This window comes from Neltuma alba, unplaced genomic scaffold (assembly GCF_004799145.2).
Source record: "Neltuma alba isolate B1F8T4 unplaced genomic scaffold, ASM479914v2 tig00012088_pilon, whole genome shotgun sequence".
Taxonomy (NCBI): domain Eukaryota; kingdom Viridiplantae; phylum Streptophyta; class Magnoliopsida; order Fabales; family Fabaceae; genus Neltuma; species Neltuma alba.
Genome location: NW_021636646.1, coordinates 449,606 through 467,169, shown reverse-complemented (window position 1 = coordinate 467,169; position 17,564 = coordinate 449,606). Strand labels below are relative to the sequence as shown.

Below are 17,564 nucleotides of genomic sequence, written 5' to 3'. Positions count from 1 at the left end.
CAACTATTATTCTTTTCATTCAAACACTTGGCATTCACTCTCACATACTTTAATTTCATCAAAATTGCATTGTTAATGAGTCCACAAAATAACGGATTCATGCACTCCACTGTTCATTACCGTTGCCCTATTCATGCGCAGGCATTATTCACGTGTAGATCTTCTGCCTGCGCCAAGCAATGTTTTTAGTTTGTTTTTGTTCGTATTTCGTCTTTTGAAAATTGGATTCAACCTAAGATTTAAATTGTGTTCCATTCTTGTCTGAGTTTACTCGGAGGGAGATTGAGTTCAACTTGACACGAGTTGGTTAAATTACTTGGTATCAGGTGAAGAAAGAGATAATTTTTAAATAAATTTATTAGCCAGTTATTGTGTTGATTAAGGTAGAAAATATTTTTGGGAAAACAACTGCCATGAAGAATCGACCAATTTCGTGGCTTATTTACAACAAAATATTACTGGTGGTTAATATAAAATTTAGTTAACTAATTTGAGTAAATTAAAATAGTTTGTTAAATTAGTTATTTGTAACCAATATATATTGTCTTTTCTAGAGTCCTATTATTAATCATGTATATTAGTTAGAACAACTATTTAATGAAATTTTTAACATGTGCAAATACAATGATTTTTTTGAAAAAAAAATAAATAAATATGAGAGATAAAGTGAATTGGAATCACATATTTAGAATTAAATTGAATATCAAACTAACTTTTATATTAAGAATTAAGAAATGATGGTAATATTTGGTGAGAAATGAGTAATGAAAAGGACATAAAAGAGGAGTCATAAATGTGAGAATAGGAGAAACTAGCTGGGATTAAAGACAAGGAGAGGGGAAGGCAACAAATTGGGGAGGATGGGAATGGGAGGAGGGGAGGGGCGTTTTGATTTGTGGCTGTCAAGAAGCAAAGGCGCTTCCCAACAAAAACAAAAGAGGCATTTCCCCATCATTCACGTGCCTCTCTGCCATCCTCACCCAGCCCAGCTGCTTCCCACTCTACGCCCTCCGGCTTCCCATTTCTTCTTTTCCCAACAAAAATAAAAAATTGCCTATTAGCAAAACCTTTTTCAAAACATATTTTTTTAGTCAGAGAGATTACACACACATGAGATGATCTCGCGATTTCTTACTTATATGGGAGACTTTAGCTAGTCATAACTTTTTGAGAAAATTACAATACAGTTCCACTCAAGAAAATTAAATAAAAAAAATCTATCAAAATTATTAAGTTATTTTGAAAGCGCCAAGGATTTTATTGCAAGAAAATTCGGTTATTTAATTACCAAATTTTTTTTTTAAAGTTTGTATTGATAACTGAAAGAGCAGTTATTGACAATTTCAGATGTAAGGATTAACAGCTATCACAGCAGATATTCACAACATATTTTCTCAGATGAATTGTCAATACCTGTCATAATAGTTATTAATCCTTACATCTTAAGTTGTCAACAACTATTTTTTTAATTATTAATACAAATTGTTTTTTAAAAATAAGAATAATTTGGTAGTTAAATAAATAAAGTTTATTATAATAAGGTTTCTTGAGACTTCAAAATAATTTGATAATTTTAAGGGATCATTTTGTACCTAATTCCCATGGATGAGATCTAATTATAATTTTCCCTCACTTTTTTCGAACTGATTTGTTTTTGTCAGGTGAGAATTGTTTCTTTGTAGTTTGATCAAAAATTACCATGTGATGTTATCAAAAAAAAAAAAAAATTACCATGTGATCGCCTGACGAGGATTTAGAATTAAAAATACAGACCCCACGGGGCGGGACACAGGAGGCACACAGTGGCAAGCGGCAAGTGAGAAATGAGAAGGTCGTTTTCTTATATCCTCATTCCGCAGGCCTAAACGAATCAGCGTACCCCTTCTCCGTCTTCGTCTGTATGAAGATTCCGCTCACAAGTCACAAGCTCTTCTAGCCATGCCTCCTTCCCACACACCCTTCCTTGTCCTCTTCTTCCTGCCCCTTCTGTCCTCCTCTTCCCGCGCCGCCTCCCCCACCATCGACTTGCTCCTCCCTTCCGACGCCGTTTACCTCCTCTCCTTCAAATCCAAGGCTGACCGAGACAACAAGCTCCTTTACGCCCTCAACGAGCGCTATGACTACTGTCAATGGCAGGGCGTCAAATGCGCCCATGGCAGAGTCGTTCGCTTCGTCCTTCAGAACTTCGGTCTCCGTGGCGTCTTCCCCCCCGACACCTTGTCTCGTCTCGACCAGCTTCGAGTTCTCAGTCTTCGCAACAACTCCCTCTCTGGTCCCATCCCCGACCTCTCCTTTCTTGTCAACCTCAAATCCCTCTTTCTCGACCATAATTCCTTCTCTGGTTCTTTCCCGCCTTCCATTCTCTTCCTCCATCGCCTTCTCACTCTTTCTCTCTCCCACAACAACCTCACCGGCTCTGTTCCCGCCGGGTTAACTCTCCTGGACCGCTTGATTTCTCTTCGCCTCGATTTCAACGGGTTTAACGGAACCCTTCCCCCCTTGAACCAGTCCTCGCTTCGAATCCTCAATGTGTCCGGAAACAATTTGACTGGGCCGGTTCCGATGACGCCTACACTCAGTCGTTTACCGCCGGCGTCGTTCTCCGGGAACCAGGGTCTCTGTGGGGAGATCATCCACATAGCATGTAATTCTCGGCCTCCCTTCTTCAGTCCCTCCAATGCCTCCACCTCCGCGGCGCCACTTGGGCAAAGCGCGGAATCGCAGGGAATCATGGTCGTTCCTTCAAATTCATCTACTAAAAAGAAGCATAAGGACACTGCCTTGATTCTAGGATTTACCATTGGGTTCTCGGTGCTCATTGCATCCATCCTGTTCGCGATTGCATTGCTTAGGAAACGAAGCAATTCCAGAAGACCAGAGACCATGAAAGTACAGGAGTCCTTGGAAACCAAAGATGTAAATGCGCCTCCTCCTCCATCTTTAGCTGTCGAAACAGAGACAGAGCAAAATAGGGAATGGAGTGAGAAGGCAAAAAAGATAGAGAAAATAAAAGAAGCACATAAGAGTGGGAATTTGGTGTTCTGCAGTGAGGAGCCACAGTTGTGTACAATAGAGCAGCTGATGAGAGCTTCGGCGGAGTTGCTGGGTAGGGGAAACATAGGAACCACATACAAGGCTGTGTTGGATGGCCATCTCATAATGACAGTGAAGAGGCTGGATGCTATTAAAACAGCAATAACTAGCAGCCAAGAATTCGAGCATCACATGGAAATGGTGGGCGAGCTCCGGCACCCAAATTTGGTGCCGGTTAGAGCTTATTTCCAGGCAAAGGGCGAGAGGCTGGTGATCTATGATTATCAACCTAATGGCAGCCTCTTTAACCTGATACATGGTAAGTCCAATCTACAACAATGATGCTCTTTAACTCACTCATTCTGTAGTTCTAGTACTTTAGTTCAGCAGAATTAGCTAATCGCTGGTGTTAGATAGTCAGAGTTAGTGGTGCAAAAGTTGTGTAACTCATGGGGCCTATGTGTGGATTTAGAAATTCAGTGTGACGTGTTTTGCTGCTTTGGGTGAATGGTGGTGTTCAATGTGCGAATTGGATCTCCCAGATGTAGTGTTTGGTGGATGTGAAAAGTGGAATCCGATCTATGATTCAGATACTTTTTCCGGCTGCCGATCTGGAGAATATTTTCCCCTTTTCTTTTTCATTGCTCTGCCTTCTGGCTGGGGCATCTCCGGCGTATCCCTTTCTACGCATCGATCTTCCCCATTGCCGACAATCACGGGATTGGACTATTTAATGTGTTCTTTTTGGGTCCAAGGGTTGGAATATTTAAAACGCTCGCTTAAATAGGAGGGTCAGGCTATTCAGTTTGACTGCGTGCAGACAATCTGACTAGGCTGCATTCAATGATCTCTTGTGATTCGATTACCTGCTCAAAAATTAACAGCGGGTCACTCGTTTGTCCGTTCTATTTTTTTGGGACGATTTTTTTTTTGAGTGAAATTTTTTTGGGACGATTTTAGACATTGCATAGCGCATGTATGCGTATTAGATATGCGCTTTGATGTATGATGATAATTTCCTGACTAGAATACCACTATCTCTGCAGGTTCGAAATCAACGAGAGCGAAGCCTCTTCACTGGACGTCATGCTTAAAGATTGCCGAAGATGTAGCCCATGGACTCGCCTATATACATCAAGCCTCGAGATTAATCCACGGCAACCTGAAGTCGACTAATGTCCTTCTTGGCGTGGACTTTGAAGCTTGTGTCACAGACTACGGCTTGGCCCTCCTTGCGGAGTTTTCATCAACTGAAGACCCTGACTCGGCAGCTTATAAAGCACCAGAGACTCGCAACTCTAGCCGCCGAGCCACTCCCAAGTCTGATGTATATGCCTTTGGGGTGCTTCTGTTGGAGCTTCTTACGGGTAAACATCCTTCTCAACATCCTTTCCTTGTGCCCGCGGATATGCAACATTGGGTTAGAGCAATGAGGGATGATGACGGTGCTGAACATAATGGGCTTGGAATGCTCACGGAAGTCGCTAGTATTTGCAGTGCAACGTCGCCTGAGCAGAGGCCGGCAATGTGGCAAGTCTTGAAGATGATACAGGAGATAAAGGACAGTGTAACGATGGAAGATACAACTGCTAGGATTTAATAGCTGCTGTCAAGAACTTAAAGGATTGGATGTAGTCATGTTGGGGAGGTAAAGGCAAGAGACTGTAAACTCTGATTGTGGGGAGATGAAGGAGCGTTGCACGAGAAGATCTGAAGAGTATTTTAGCAGTCCGAGTTTATTCGACCAGTTGTGTAAGAGTCTTCATGAATACGCAAGTACACGCAAATACCATACGTTACGCTTTTTTAGTCGATGCAGGAATCGCTTGGTGCGAGGCCGGTAGTTCCATGTATTCGACCAATTTTGTTAGAATATTCCATGAATACGTAAGTACACAACATTGATGTTTTCTGATGCTTTGATCCAAGTATTATAGTAGTGAAGAATAGCTGCACAGTTGTCAAACAAATCATTGATACGGTGAAGACAACTACAAAATAGACAATTTAGTTCGGAGCAATTTGGAGAGTTTGTACATATGTACAGAACACATCCAAGTACCTACGGTCCCCTAAAGAGGAAAATATTTTTCCCCCCTTGTACGCTTTGAATCTCCGGCACAGCAAAACCATCGCACAGCAGGAGATCCAAAGAGAAGCTGCATCATCACCAATCATAGCTTCCTCCATATATCCAGTGTGGCGCACCATTCTTTCAAGTTTCAACCTTCTCAAAATATTACTTTCCTGCGACTTTGTCCATGACACCAAGTTGCCTTTATATGCGGTTACAACCTGCACATAACACCATGGAAGAATTTCCTCCAACAAGCGAACTACATCTTGGCAAAAGCACTCGAGACAAGGAGGAAGACAAGAAACTCATTCCCAACATGCAACATGCCTGCAAACGGAAAGCAGATTGTAAGAACCAATCCTGTGCATATAATTTCGGCAAAAGGGAGCATCCACTAAAGAGCTGCACGCTTTTAGAAATCAAGGCTGTCACTCAATGTAAAAGATTTATCGGCGATCTTTTGATGAAGAATTCTCATATCAGTACAAGACATCTTTTGGAGAAACATCATAGGATGGTGATGTATGTTCTTACCAGGAATAAAACGCAACTTGATGGAGAAATAAGGCTACTGGACTTCCATTAGTCACAGAATCGAATTCGGTCGGATTATTTTGTATTAACTAGGAAAAGCCTCTCTCGCCCAATACAGCTTTTTTGGCAGAGCTGGGCTGTCTTAAACTCTCTTTTAATTAACTACTTTGTGATCATAAACATAATATGCTGTTGTGATAAACAAACAAAACAAATCCATTATTCAAGGATTACCTGCTACTAATTGGACTGTCGCCAAACCATGTGTTTTAATACATGGCAGTCAATGTGGTGATAACGTCACGAGAATTTTTCCTTAATTCAAGACGTTACATCAATTGAATGAAGTGCTCGAGGCCTCGACCGCATGATTGTCTCATCACTGTGCTTGATCCATTCTGAGAGTTTCCATGGCTTCTGCCACTTCCATTTGAACTGCAGCAACCATTGATGGTGACTTCTCTTCCACCTCCAAAGTTTTCCAGCGTGTCCTACGGCTGCTAGCTTCTTTGTTGACAACTGTCCAATGGGTATCATCTGAATATAAAACATTACTATTTAACTGGAAAAAGAAATACGATCATTATGTAAAGAAGAGTATGAAGGGGGATATTTACCTTTCGAGTTTCATCTAGAAATGCAGCTGACCCTCTGACTGAGCCATTAACAATTCCAGAGGTGAATTTGAGCTGCTTTGGCGCATGAAATGACATGGGAGACAATGGACCACTCAATTCATCAGCGAAGTGTTTCAGCGATCGCGAATTTGCCTGTTAGTTCCGGTCACAAAACATATAAATGGATGAAATAAATTCTGAAGCACAATCCAGGTCTTCGTGTGCTCATCATCAATCCAGACCGTTTAAATTAATTTGACTGTCTGTATTTAATTTAATTTAATTTAATTTTTTATTGCAAATAACTTTTTATTTTAGCATATGCAGAACCCAAAACAAAGATAAATTAATAAACGTCACTTTTAAAAAATAAATTTATTTTTCAAAAGAAATCAAAAATTAAAAACCCAACAACGACCCAATGAAAAATGAAATTCTCACCGATGCAGATGTACTCAATGCAATGGCAACGGTTTGTTCCCTCATTTTTTGCTCCTTCAGGAGGTCTTTTCGCTGTATTTCGCTTTGCTGTAGTAGCATTACAAGCTCATTTAGTTGCTCTTTCATGTCCTTAAGTTCCATGTTCTTTTCCCACAATTGGCACCTGTTAAGGATTATAAGCACTATTGTTACTTGTAATAGGGAAGAGCTGAGTCTCTACAATTAAACACAACTGGCATTTCAAAAGCAAGTTAGAAGAGAAGATTTAGTAGCGAAACCCATGTGGCAAGCAAGTCCATTGACCACTTCATTCAATACACGTCTTTCATGGACTGCGAAGATTTTCCTTAAATAAAACACTGGAGAATTTTATTAAGATTCTCATAAGATGTGTGAGCACCTGGCTTCCACTGCTGCATTAAACAAATACTGAAGCATGTTCTTAGCATCTCCGATTGAGCGGCATTGGTTCCAACGTCCACGATTGTTTAATGTACGTTCCCTTTCTTCTGCATCACTAAGTTGTGAAGCCATGCTTTTTGAAGCAACTGAAGACATGCTGAGCATGTTCTCAAGAGAAGCTATTCTTGCCGTTCTCACATCTGGTGACATGGATAACAGTCTGCCAAAGGGGGGATCAAGGAAAAAGGGCAAGTTAAAGATTTCTTGAATTGCTCAAAAATACCAGCAGAAAGACATCCACATAAACACAAGCATGGAATCCGATATACGTACCTGGAATATCTGTCCTTTCCTTTAGGGATACTTGGTCCATCTGGCAACTGATCTACTTGTTTCAGTAAAGCCAGCTCTTCTTCCAATGCAGATCGTCTAAATTAATATTTTTCAATCAATAGTGAGAGAGTGAGAGAGAGAGAGAGAGTACATCCGTGAATGTGAAAGTTTTCACCCCAGAAAAAGAGAATTGGAGAAAGAAATAAGGATTAAACACGTACACATGGTTTTGCTTATCATATTCAGCACGAACTTCATGCATATTGACCATGACTTCAAGCTCATGATCGAGCCACCTCTGGAAAGATTTTTCATTCGTCTACATATAAAATCAGGTTATAACTGGTCAACTCAAATTTATTTTTAATCAAACATAATGGTTTAAAACATAAGGAAGCATGAGGATAACATGACTTCGGTTGTGCGGTTCAAAAGGTAGCTAATCTGACATAAAACAGTCCCGCTCTTCGGTTGGTTGGGACACTAATTTTTAGGCCATTAAGCATATAAATTGTTTAGTTATATAGAACAAAATGACCGATAATTACCTGCCCAGGCAGCAGATGTCCATTAGAATTAACTGAAATATAGAGCAAATAATTAATAATAAAGAATATCTATCCATTTAAACAAAATAATAGTAAACAATGCTACCTGAATTGTCACGGGGAGAAGATTTGCGAGCTTCCAACAATTCTTTTAGCCTTTTTGTAGCCATTGCCGCTTCCTCTGTCTTCCTCTGAAGAACCTGCAAGTATAGACTAATGAGTGATGAGCTAACAGCAGTCAGTGTGTTTCACTTTTCATGCATTCATTCTCATGGGCACATGTAAACTCATCTATTCAGAATCTCCAATCTTCAGTTTATAGTCCGTGCCATCAAGTTCAGAGTAATGTTTTCTTTTCCCCCCTCTTTGCTGAATAGTTGCAACATTACCTAACTCGCACATTTTAGCCCCCTTTACCCATTAACATAATTTTGTTGCTCATAAGAGCAGCAAAAGAGGCATAGCCTATATGTGGTTATTATACAAGAGAAATCCTTTCTGGAAAACATAAAAGGAACAATGTAGCAGCTAACATCTAATTTATATTGTACACTCTTAAGTAATCAAGAAATGTCAAGGAACACAAAACAGGAGGCAGACACCATAAACAGCAAAATATCAGATTTTCAACTTACCATTCTTTGGCGCTGGTTTAGAGCCGCAAGTTTATGCCTTTCATATTCATTCCTCCTCCCCTCTTTTTTCAGCTGCTCAGGAGTAAAACAAAGATTTAAAATTGCAGTTGTGCGCATGGTTTTAAGAAATGGACCGAACATTTCAATAACCCGACAAAAGAATGGACTGAACTACCACCAGTGAACCAAACGTCAATCAGGACAAGATAAGCATCGGAGAAGGAAGATACAAACTCATAAATTTTAAAATTAGCATATGCATCATAAATATATTACAGATCATAATTATCTCACTTTTATTTTTTAAATTATAAAATAGTTACCAAAATTTTCAAATTTTATTTTTACTCTTAGTCTTTATTTTTCTAAAATTTCATTGTTGCTTTTTTTTAAAATAATTTTTTTAATTCAAAATAGTTGGCAGCTTGGTATATATTTAAAATTAAACATATATTAATTTAATTATGAGTAGTTCGACCATAGTTTAACCATTGATTCGGGAATCAATGCCTTGACTAGTCCAATGGCCGAGTCTAGTTTTTAATACCTTAATTGTATGAGCGAAGCAACCATTAACCCAAAATCTTCATTACTCCCATAGCATTATTAAATTCAAGCTATTGTTTCTATGACCATATGTTGTCAACCAGAGTTTCAAATAAATGCCTAGGGCTTCTAAAAGAAACCTTAGACTCGATGACTTAATGCAAAGAGAACGTTTGAAAAGAAAAAAAGTGGCTCAGCACAAGGCCTTTGAAAGGCATATACATTAACATGTCAATGTCAACAAAACAGCTTGAAATCGTTAGACAATCACAATTGGCAGCATAAAATTTCAAAGTAGAATATGCGAAAATTGAAGCATAATATATTTATATGAGAAAGCAAACAACCTGAAGCAATTCCTTCTCACGAGAGGCCTTCCACTGTCGAAATTGCTCGGCCTCTTGCTTCATTTTGTGCTGCAACTGAACCTGCATTGTAAAAGGATGTGAATGAGATCCAAAACAAGAACCATAGTTAGTTAAGTGGGTGGGGGGAAAAAAAACCAAAGAAAAGAAAGTAACCTTTTGAGCCTTAATATATTGTATTTCAGCTTGCAGCCTTTTTGCAGCTTCTTCACTTTTTTCCTTTTGCTTTAAAAGCTGAACCTGGCTTTCTTGTTTCTTCTTTAGATCTAAAATCTGCAGTTCAATATTTATAAAAATCAATATATTGACCAACGGCAGTAATTTGTGATTCCAGTGATTTCAATCTTCACTTCAGAATTGCATCAAGTTAAGGAAAATTATCACCTGTGATTCCAGTGACTTCAATCTTTGGGCACGAATATCTTGATTTTTATGTGCTTGTCCATCCGAATTAGTGGCACGATTTTCTACCTCAGCTAACAAATGGTCCCTTTCTTTCTGCTCATTTTCAAACCATAATCAGTAGCTACTGGTAGTATGGAAACATAAACTTTATGTTCAGTTCAAAAGATATTTTAAATTTCTTTCCAATGAAACCTGCACTTGTCTCTTCTCTTCCTCGAGTTCCATAATTTTTCTTCCAAAGTGCTGTCTGAGAGTTTCCACCTCGATTCCCCCAATGAGTTTCATCTCAGACTGCAAAACATGAAAAGGATAGATATAGATGTTCAGTTGGAGTTACAATTCCTGCTCATTATTTGAATCATATCAGAAAAGAAGTGAACAGTGTCTGTTAACAGAAGTCACCAAAAGTTCAGCATGCATTAACAGAAATAATGTTGGTTAGTGCTGTAATCTTAGTGCGCATGCGCAATTCATATCAAAATCTACCATAAACATAAGGGAATCAAGTAATTCAGATAAAGAACAGTAGATTGGCATTCATTCAAATAACCGGCTAAATCATTCCAGGATCATTTAATTTTAATTTTTCCTTTCTACAATCGTGTTTCTCAAAGAATATGACCTTGCTGGTGCTTGATCTATTTTGTACAAAACCCCTTTTGAGAGAGAAAAAAGACACACATGTAAAGATATATTAATTTAGCAATGATAGAACATGGAAATTTTCACCACAGGTCCACATCTGCGCCACTGGATGCGATATTTACTGCATAAACTAAATCTGTTGAGAGCACTTGCAAATAAAAAGCCAAATCTTTTGTGGTAACAGGCTCCTTGGAAAATTATTAGAGGTACCACAACTAAGTAACCTAAGGTTCAACCATTGTAGCAACCGTTCTTAATGATTAAATTAAATTTCAGCAGAGCTGAGGACGGCTTGCACTTTGTCTACCCTTCAACTTCAATGTGCTTTTGCACAAGGCAGCACATCAGAAATGAAAAGTCATTATTTGGCTTGCACCAACCAATTTAAGCGGCCGAGATGAATTGGGAATTCACAAACACCAAAATGTTGAAAATGATTATCAAGACGCATCATGATTTTACTCTTGGGACCTTTATGATCAGCCGTTAGATTAGATGCATAAGTAAAAGTCTTATAGATGAAACCTCTTTCTGCTCCAAGCGCTTATTTAACTCATTCATCTCTTTATCCATAGTATTTTGCAAGAGTGCGTGCTCCAACTCTTTCGTTGCTTCATCTGATTCTATAGAATTTTCCTCTGCAAAATAAGACACAATGGCCCAACGTTATTCAAACATTATAAGAGCCATGCAGCAAAACAAAACCAACAGACTGCAACATTATTCAAACACATGATACAACAATAAAACCCCCAAGTAATGCTTAATTCCGCATCACTGTGTGCAGGTTCCCTTACACAAGAAAATATATTGATTTGATACAAAAGCACCTTTCACAAAGAATGTAGTGAAATCTCGTTTACGTAAGAAAAGTTCATATATTCTTCTAGAGATATGGAGGAAGCAAATCATCTCGTTCCTCTTCTGCACCTGTCCCCTTCCCCTCTTTTATAAAGCATAATAAACAATATTCCTATTTTTCATTAAAAATCACAAATAAATTAATATCCACCTGATATGCTTTCAGCCATTTGGTGGTCAGACGAGTCTAGGCTCTGAAGGCCACTATCAAGTCCATCAATCACAGGACAAATATCCCCATCCTGAGCAAAGAAAAAGAAATACAAGTACCAATTCAATTGTAATTCTATCCTTAAAGTGAAATTAACATGGGTTTAACCATAACCATAAATATCCAATGATGACATGCAAAACTATTCCAAGTATTGAAATTTAAATTGATCCATTATCAACAGAAGAAAAGGAAACAAGCGGGCATCTGAAGCTCTTTATATGCACATACTTGCGTGTCAGTTGCACATCTACTGCGGTACTCATGAAGTTCCCGACAGAGATCCTCATTAGTTGCCTCAAGCCAAGCAACCCTTTCCTTAAGAACCTGTGCAACAATAACATGAAGCCAGATGCCAAAGTTCCAACTCAATTAATCTAATGTTCATTCGCAGTGAAAACTTCAGCAATGATATTGTTAGGACCACTTTTAGAGACCTAGGAAGATACGTGAAAAGGGAAAATTACTTTTTGTAGGGCAGAAGTTTGACTTGCTATTTTGAAGAAAGAAGTTGAGAGTAGAGTAGCTATAGGACTGCTATAGTCAAAGTCTGAGATAAGGGCTGTGAAAGTCATTTTTGGATCTATAAATCTTCCCTTCTGGTTAAGTAAGGGGGCAGAGAAGAATTTTGAGAAGTGTGGCTGAGGCCTTCGGTAGGAGAGAGCCAATCCTCTCGAAAGATTGGTATCCTGTGTGTTGTATCTTGTGAGAGTTGTGTCTGAGTGTATTGTATCTTTTGTTTGTCATATATCATGTTGTAGTCATCTTTTATGCAGTAAAAGTATTACTACCTCCGGTCCTAATTATAAGACCCAGTTGACTAATTTGAGAAGATTAAGGAAAGAAATTAAGTTAGTTATTTGTAATAAATAGGTGTTGTCTTTTCTAAAATATCCTTACTAATAAGCTATATTGGCTAGAATTACAATTATTAGAAGGACTATCTTGGAAAAAAATGCATAAATATGAGAGATAAAGTAGATTGGGGTCTTATATTTAGGACCAAAATAAAAGTCAAACAAGGTCTTATATTAAGGACCGGAGTAGTATTAATCTTAAGTGTTCCCATTCTGTGTTGTTTATTTTGGGTTTTTTCTCTGTTTATAAGCTTCCTCAGGATCAGATATATACCCGCACTTCATTAGTAGGACATCCACCACGAGCACAAAGTTCAGCCTGTAAGCATTTTAACTGCTGACGAAGTTGCTGCATCTCATTGGATAGTAAATCTCTATTGACCTGCAAAGGAAACAACAAAATGTTGCAATATATCAGAATCAGGAATTTTGACCATATCAAGTTTCCAAAATCGGCCAAAGGCAGAGAATGCACTTGAAAGTAAAAGGCCATGAAAACTTACAACAGGCTTGTTCTGAATATTGCGTGCACGATTTGCATATTTAAGAGTGTTAAGACTTTCCTCGGCATTGATATCGGCAGGACTGATACAAGCTGAAAAAAGCGTGCCAATTGTGAGGCAATACAGGTTTAATAACTAAGCTTTTATCCCAAAAAAGATTATAGTGATCGTGTGCACATTCTCTGCAATACGCTGCCTCGACTGAAACAGAATGCACTAAACAAAGGAACATTCAATGATTGTAAAGCAGGGGCACATAAAGATGCTTAAACACAGCGATTTGTACATAGGAATCAAATTTCAGAACTACCTATCATGACAGTTTTGCTGTTTCCACCAAGTGAATCCTGCACCCAAAAAGGTAAAAACGAGAAGACCAGCAATTGCTCCAGATTAGAATACACATAAGAGATTGACATAAAGAAACCAGCGTAGAATTCACAATCCACATCTTAAATATGAAAGCCAAGTCCCCTACCAACATCAATCTTGACCTTTTCCCACCTCACATGTCAGTTGCTTATCACCCATATCAAAAATCGATTTTAATTATTTAATGCTATGTAACGCGTTCGAGTTCTTTATCCAATAACAATAATTTTTAAAGCACAACCACTTAATTGCTAATACTGGTAAGTTATACTAGGGAAATATGTGGGTATGGGTGGGTGAGTGTGTAGAAATCCTCAAACAGCATGATGTTAATCTAACCTGCAAAAGTCGAGTGAGTTTGCTATCCCGGTAAGGGACGTGTACACCCTCTTTTCGCTTTTTTTCATCTCCCAGTGCACTAATGACATTACCAAGTGCAAGAAGACCTCTATTAATGTGGATACCTGGCAACAAATAAATATAGCTAATGTCACTAACCTTACCATCATTGTTACTATTACTAAAATGGCGTGGCTCATAATATTGAAACGAAAATTTACATGGTATATGACCCACCTTCTTTTAATCGAAGACCATCAGATCCTGTTCTTTTAGCTCGTTCAGATCCCGCTAGATCCACCAAATGGAGCTTTGCACAAAGATATTCTTCACCCATGTCCTCATCGGAAGTGTCACTGCCAGGAGAATTTGAATGAAGCCTGTGCATCTGTTCCAATGTAATGGTGAAGATGGCATGCGACCGGCTGATTCAAACAGAAGTAAAACCACGAGTCACTTGTATATTAAGATTCAATCTACAGTAATTCATTAAGCAAACTCTTTCCACGGTTCAAATTTTTTACTTTAGTCAATAATACAAAAGAAATAATAAAGAAAATAAAACTTCAATCTCTACTTGAATATAAGAGTAATAATAACAAAAAAAAAAAAATTCCAAATTCAATCACAATCAACAATATGCAAAAGCAATATCATTGACAATTGACCGAGCACCCTTTTAGTCAGACAACAAAGGGTGGAGGATCATGAATTACCTGGACTGGTTGTTCATATTTGTACTTCCTGTTGCCCTGCTTAATGAACCCTGCTCCAAGCAAGCAGCCATTGCCTGTAAAGTACTAACAGAAACTTCAGTTGAACCTGCTAGTGTTATCACTCCATTTGATGTTTCACGAATCTGTATTGATGACCTCCCAGGGACAGATAGTTTTCCAGAATGACCATTAGAGATTTCAGGTTTGGCCACGGATGACGTATCCAACAAATCTCTCACCTCCTCCTTCAGAATCTTCAGAATAAAAAATACTAAAAAATTAGTTGCATAAATATGAGAATTTTTGGAAATGAGCTTTTGCTATAGACGAGTTAACTGTGATCTGCTCATGTTTTATGCATGCAAGTCAATATATCTTGAATATTTAATTTCTACATGCATGTGGATGCACCTCAATGAATGAGACATGCAACTGAAATTCTGTTTGATGCTTTGATGTCTCAATCTTGTTGAACAAGGCATCCATAACTTGAGGAATTATTCCAGTTCGGCAATTGTCACTATAGCCAGTTCCCATCGTGTAAGTTTTCCCAGATCCCGTCTGTGGCATATACATACATCAAAAAATAATAATTAATAAATAACACAATCTTTTTCAACTTTGAATAGAAGACATGCACGATTGACATTACCTGACCATAAGCAAGAACAGTAGCATTGTATCCTTGAAACAAACCATCAACCAATGGAGTAATGCATTCTTCGAACATAGCAGACGAAGGTGATCCACCATTTCCATAAACATGATCGAATGTAAATGAATGTGACCCTATTTGAACCTGGGTCAGCACTAAACTGTGATCAGATCCTCGAGATCTAAGACCATAAAGAGCATGCTGCAGACTATTAAGCTCACATTTGTATAGCATCTTGAATAACCTTTTCAATTTCTAACTGGGATATAATGAAAGCAAATGTGGTGTCAATATGGCTTTATTCTTTCGAAGATGAAGTCCATATTAATACATCAATGATAAAAAAAAACAAGAGAGCTTCGTACTTCTCTTTTTCCTAAAACTTTCTATGACTCCATAAACAGACAAGCTTATATTCTTGGTTTTTATTTGTAAGGAGATGTCTAGTTATACTGGGGCGCTCTTGCAGCTAATACCAAAACCTTATCGTATAAGAACCCAAAAATCTGCTGAAGGCTATGGATTAATAAGAATTGAAAAATCTTAACCCCATCCTTCTATTTAAAGTTTAGCTAGAAAATAACGCTAGAAGCAACAAATAAGGCACCACGTGGGAGAAGACCACACAACAGATAATGAGGAAATGTCTTGGTTTTGTGGACCTGAAGAACTTTTAAAATGTCAATATTTGGTGAGGAAATTGATCACTCACCCAGCTCTTCCTAAGCTTACAAGTCAATGGATTTGTTGAAACACCAAACCCGAATTGTATAACTACGTTAAGAAGATATACTCATCGTGAAGCATATGCTCGCGCAAAGAAGAAGGTAAGAAATGCATTGATAACACTCGGGCTGCTTTTCTGGGTAAACACTGAGGCTGGAACTTTGAAACTGGACATATGATGTTTTGGATGGAGCGTAGAGAAAATATAAAAATTGAGTAATCACAAAAGAGTTGCTTGCAAGTTACAAAGCATAAATTAATAAAACTCGGACGAAAGAAAACAGGTTTCTGTGCCTTTGGTCTCAATTACTGTTAGGAAAACTCATGTCATGAGGCGTTAAATAAAAAACGAATCTCTCAGGACTCGGGAGATATAGCCAATCCCGTAAAAAAACGATTAAACTATTCATTAACCAATCCTCCGTGGGATGAGAAAATACAGGCAAAATCTAGCTGTCAAGAAATTGATAGGAAAAATATTTCACCGTAAAAAAAATAAGAAATTGATTGGAAAAATATACGTATTCAAGAAACGTGCAAAAGGAAGCAGCTCAAAGTCCAAGAATCTCAGTTCTTGAAGATAGGGAAGAGCTGAGTACCTGGGGCTTTCCTGGAGTGACGCTAACACATTCTCTACAACCTTGCTGGCGTTCATCAGCAATGAGAGGACGAATGTGCAGAGCAACCTTGACAGAACAATTCTCGGATGTTTCCATCGGTTGGGGGGGAGGGACAGAGACAGGTGAGGGGAAATGGACGTATACAAGAACTTGATAGAAGCACTTAATTAAGAATCCGGAGAAATTAACCCAAGCTTCTGATCGGTTAGGATTAGAGTTAAGAAAATGAATACGGGAGCCGAAAGAGGAAGAAGAGAGAATGAAGGTGGATTTAACAGAGCGAGAGGTGGTTGTTGGAAGATAATAGAAAGGGGAAAAAGAAAGCGCGACTTATGAGGACTTTGAAGGCGGGAAGTCCAGAAAAGAAGAGGTAGCTGCACTCTGCAGGGATGATAACATTAACTGCAACAACCACCACCACTGTCACTTTCCTTGTTCTTCACCTCTTCCACAGCTCTGATACCCCCAGCCTTTGAACGATGCTCTCTGCTCTCCAGTCTCTACGCACAACAGCCTCTTCTACCATCACTCATTTTCCGGTATTGCCCCTGCATAACAACAGCCCTCCTCGCTTTACTCTCACAAAATCTCTCTCTCTTATTTATTTTGCTCTGATTCCTCGTCGCAAGTTTCAGCGTCCAACTGTCCGCCCTCTTGTCAGTCCCCTTTGTCTCCTTTTATAATATTTTTTCTTTTTCTTTTTTGTCTTTTAAGAACCATGGAAAGCCTCCAAGTCCAGAGAGACAAATATGAAAATAACCAGCATATATATATATATATATATATTGGCAGTATATGTCCCGATCTGAAGAGCAGAATACGCGTCCTTTTTCTACTATAAGGCTACACATTGTGATTTGTTTCTGGGCTTTTTGGACGTAGCGCGTATTCAATGCTGCGCATTGCCCAGACCTTGTCGTTGACTGATTAACTGTTAATACGGAGTATCTTTTTCTTTTTCCTAACGAAAATTTTAACTGACGCAATATACTCGTCGAGTTTTCTCTTGATGCAATCTTGTTGAACAGGGCATCCATAACCTTGAACATACAGTTTTCTTTTGCCCAAAGAAAAAAAAAATTACGTGCAGCATCTTTTGAAGTTTCCTTCTTAATTTGCTCCC

General features: G+C 38.5%; 2 protein-coding genes across 3 annotated transcripts; one reads left to right on the top strand and one right to left on the bottom strand.

Moving 5' to 3' along the window:
* The first annotated feature begins 1,824 nt into the window (after nt 1-1,824).
* Nucleotides 1,825-4,999, top strand: LOC114722293 (probable inactive receptor kinase At5g67200). Its single transcript, XM_028908287.1, has 2 exons — nt 1,825-3,352; nt 4,080-4,999. Exons 1-2 carry the CDS (start codon nt 1,939-1,941, stop codon nt 4,631-4,633), a joined length of 1,968 nt encoding a protein of 655 aa, XP_028764120.1. The 5' UTR covers nt 1,825-1,938; the 3' UTR covers nt 4,634-4,999.
* LOC114722292 (kinesin-like protein KIN-4A) lies at nt 4,939-17,021 on the bottom strand. 2 transcript variants are annotated; one of them, XM_028908285.1, is made up of 26 exons: nt 16,421-17,021; nt 15,093-15,239; nt 14,852-15,001; nt 14,441-14,694; nt 13,962-14,149; nt 13,725-13,849; nt 13,324-13,360; nt 13,014-13,105; nt 12,785-12,892; nt 11,885-11,980; nt 11,594-11,684; nt 11,107-11,219; nt 10,129-10,227; nt 9,916-10,029; nt 9,688-9,804; nt 9,514-9,594; nt 8,621-8,692; nt 8,092-8,185; nt 7,986-8,017; nt 7,659-7,756; nt 7,438-7,533; nt 7,103-7,324; nt 6,703-6,865; nt 6,262-6,414; nt 5,879-6,181; nt 4,939-5,437 (listed from the first exon to the last, which is right to left on the bottom strand). In XM_028908285.1, the coding sequence occupies exons 1-25, from the start codon at nt 16,535-16,537 to the stop codon at nt 5,966-5,968; spliced, it is 3,075 nt and encodes a 1,024-aa protein (XP_028764118.1). In that variant the 5' UTR covers nt 16,538-17,021; the 3' UTR covers nt 4,939-5,437; nt 5,879-5,965. The 2 variants fall into 2 exon arrangements, with proteins under 2 accessions (XP_028764118.1, XP_028764119.1); XM_028908286.1 differs by having other exon boundaries at nt 5,879-6,163.
* Nucleotides 17,022-17,564: the final 543 nt, after the last annotated feature.

Bases quoted from the DNA above. Each gene is read 5' to 3' on its own strand.
- LOC114722293 (XM_028908287.1), top strand. From the start codon at position 1,939: ATGCCTCCTTCCCACACACCCTTCCTTGTCCTCTTCTTCCTGCCCCTT. The intron at 3,353-4,079 runs GTAAGTCCAATC...CTATCTCTGCAG, and splicing joins CCTCTTTAACCTGATACATG to GTTCGAAATCAACGAGAGCG.
- LOC114722292 (XM_028908285.1), bottom strand. From the start codon at position 16,537: ATGGAAACATCCGAGAATTGTTCTGTCAAGGTTGCTCTGCACATTCGT. The intron at 8,186-8,620 runs GTAAGTTGAAAA...CTATACTTGCAG, and splicing joins TAAACCAGCGCCAAAGAATG to GTTCTTCAGAGGAAGACAGA. The intron at 7,534-7,658 runs GTACGTGTTTAA...ATATTAATTTAG, and splicing joins TATGATAAGCAAAACCATGT to ACGATCTGCATTGGAAGAAG.